A 2,500-nucleotide genomic window follows, 5' to 3' on the forward strand; every position below is an offset into this window, starting at 1 on the left:
CTCCATGGAGGAATTCTAGAAGGTTCTTCTGAAAGAAATGTAAGAGGTCTTTTGTTTTTTTTGCCCATCAGCCTTCTGATATAGTTACCAAAAGGGACAGACAAACACAAACACTTCTGCGAAAACATTATTCTAACACAGACATTGACTTTGAGTCCCACAATAAGAGTGGTAAGACATGGAGGCCATGGTTGAGGCCTGTTGTCATGGAGGCCATGTCCAAAGTTTAATTGTCACATATACTTTGCAATACAGTGAAATGCTTGTGCCACAAGTTGCAGGGGGTAAAAAGGGAGGTCTAAGAAGCACAATGGTGCCTTATAGGCAATAAATAGTATAGGGGGTGGGGTGGGGCACCATACAAAGAACGAGACATATGTGCTGCTAAGCATGCACAGACACCCAAACACACACAGATACACAAGCACACCAGTCCACATGCACCCATTAGAAAGCCTACATAGAGCTTCTGTGCATACATATAGACCACAGACATATGGACCACATACATACATAAAGACTGCATACATGTAAAAGACAACATACATACATGTAAGACCATAGACCTACACTGACCTGCAGGCCCCTAATGACCTGCAGACCTGATGATTAAAAAAAAAAAAAAAAAAAAAAAAATGGCATTATAAAAATATATATATATAAAAATTCTGTGATACATAAGGTACCATATTGATGACACAAGCAATTATATGAAGAATGTTTGAGCCCTGTTGTTTGACAGAGGTGTTTCTGGCGAGCTGTACCTCTTCCTTGGCGATGGCCAGCTGGAGCTCGGCGCTCTGCTTCTTGATGTTGTAGTACTGGACCTCCACCTCGTGGGTGAGCTGCAGCCACATCTGCAGGGCCTCTGGCACTGACCACTCCGACTGGAGCTCCTTTTCTGCCCGCTTCAAAGCCATGCGCACCTGCCCACAACACACACACACACACACACACACACACTTGTTATGAGTACACTGTGGGCTTTCACAATTTAATAACATATGTCACGATCCTACATATTAGCATAGCCCATCCACAGGCCATGTTTTGCTATATTCAAAAGGTCAGAACATCAGTGTCACTGTCTATATCATTTTAATATATATTTAAAAATATTTCCCTCTGCTGCTATTACATAAGACTACCACTAGAGGCTGCTGTTAGCACCATCATCAGTATTGTAAATTTTTTGCAGATCCTCCACACAAAACTCTCGCCCCATGTTCATACGTAGACAAACAGACAAACAGACAGACACACACACACACAAGCACCCACACGCAGACACACAGAGACACACACAAACCTATAACATCCAAGACATGCAACAAAACAACAGTGTATACATGAGTAAGCAACACTGCACACAAAAGAGTTTAGTTACGCGTAGCACTTAAGACACAGCACAGCTTTCTCGGTTTAGTGCAACCACATTTAATCTTAGAAAACCTGATATGCACTTCTGCCCACAGCCCAAGAGACCGTCAAACTAAACCTACACAAGTAATGCCTAGCATCCCCTGGTGCTGGTACACACAAACAGTACATGGAGACAAGGCTGCTGTTATGTGCAGGGTTCTAACACACACAGACAGAGTGGCCATTGTTGTTGTGTGAGTGTCTCCTGATAAATGACTGACAGATATTTAGAGAAGAGGGCTGCCAGTGAACCCCATCATCCATCGCCATCTCTATCTCGCTCTCTCTGAGTGTGTGTCTGTGTTTCTGTGTGTGTGTTAGTGTGTGTGTGTGTGTGTGTGTGTGTGTGCGTGTTAGTGCTTCTAAAGTGGCATATGACTGTGTACTGCCGCACTTGTGCATCATACAGACTCTTACTTGTGTATGAGTATGTGTGCGTGTGTGTAATGTGAGTACATGATTGGCATATATGTGTATGTCATATGTGATGTGCGTGTGCATGTGTATATATGATGAATATGTGTGTGTGGGTGTGTATGGTGTAAGAAGCGATACAGTATGTGCATGCGTGCATAGAATGTGATGTGTGTATGTCTTAATTATATGCATACAATACAATGTATGCATACAATATATATGTAAGAGATGAACTGGGGTGCTTATCTGCAAGTACTATATGTGATGAATGTGTGTGTGTGTGTGTGTGTGTGTGTGTGTGTGTGTGTGTGTGTGTGTGATGAATACATATGAATGTGTGTGTGTGTGTGTGTGTGTGTGTGTGTGTGTGTGTGTGTGATGAATACATATGAATGTGTGTGTGTGTGTGTGTGTGTGTGTGTGTGTGTGTGTGTACCTGCACAAGCTCCTCCTCGGCGTACTTGAGTCGACTGAGCTCACTCTCAGCACCCTCGCGGAGCTCCCGCAGGCGGTGGGCCTCGCGCTTGGCCCCGCAGATCTCATCCCGCATCTTCTGCTCCAGGTTCTGCTTCTCCACCGCCACCGTCCGGTTCTCCTCCTGAGCCTTCTCCAGCCTGACCCACAGAGAGAGAGAGAGAGAGAGAGAGAGAGAGAGAGAGAG

At 44.4% G+C, this 2,500-nt stretch overlaps 1 protein-coding gene across 4 annotated transcripts in view; it reads right to left on the reverse strand.

Moving 5' to 3' along the window:
* stim2b (stromal interaction molecule 2b) overlaps positions 1-2,500 on the reverse strand; it is a 59,541-nt gene that overhangs the window by 5,862 nt on the left and 51,179 nt on the right. For all 4 annotated transcript variants that reach the window (XM_076289366.1, XM_076289365.1, XM_076289367.1 and 1 more), the window contains 2 exons: positions 2,276-2,453; positions 765-926 (listed from right to left, as the gene is read on the reverse strand). In XM_076289366.1, the coding sequence (XP_076145481.1) occupies positions 765-926; positions 2,276-2,453 (340 nt within the window). The remainder of the gene's footprint in view (positions 1-764; positions 927-2,275; positions 2,454-2,500) is intronic.

Source organism: Alosa pseudoharengus, unplaced genomic scaffold (assembly GCF_046254945.1).
Source record: "Alosa pseudoharengus isolate Yale_2024_CS ecotype anadromous, Long Island Sound unplaced genomic scaffold, YU_APseudo_1.1 YU_APseudo_1.1_scf_17, whole genome shotgun sequence".
Taxonomy (NCBI): domain Eukaryota; kingdom Metazoa; phylum Chordata; class Actinopteri; order Clupeiformes; family Clupeidae; genus Alosa; species Alosa pseudoharengus.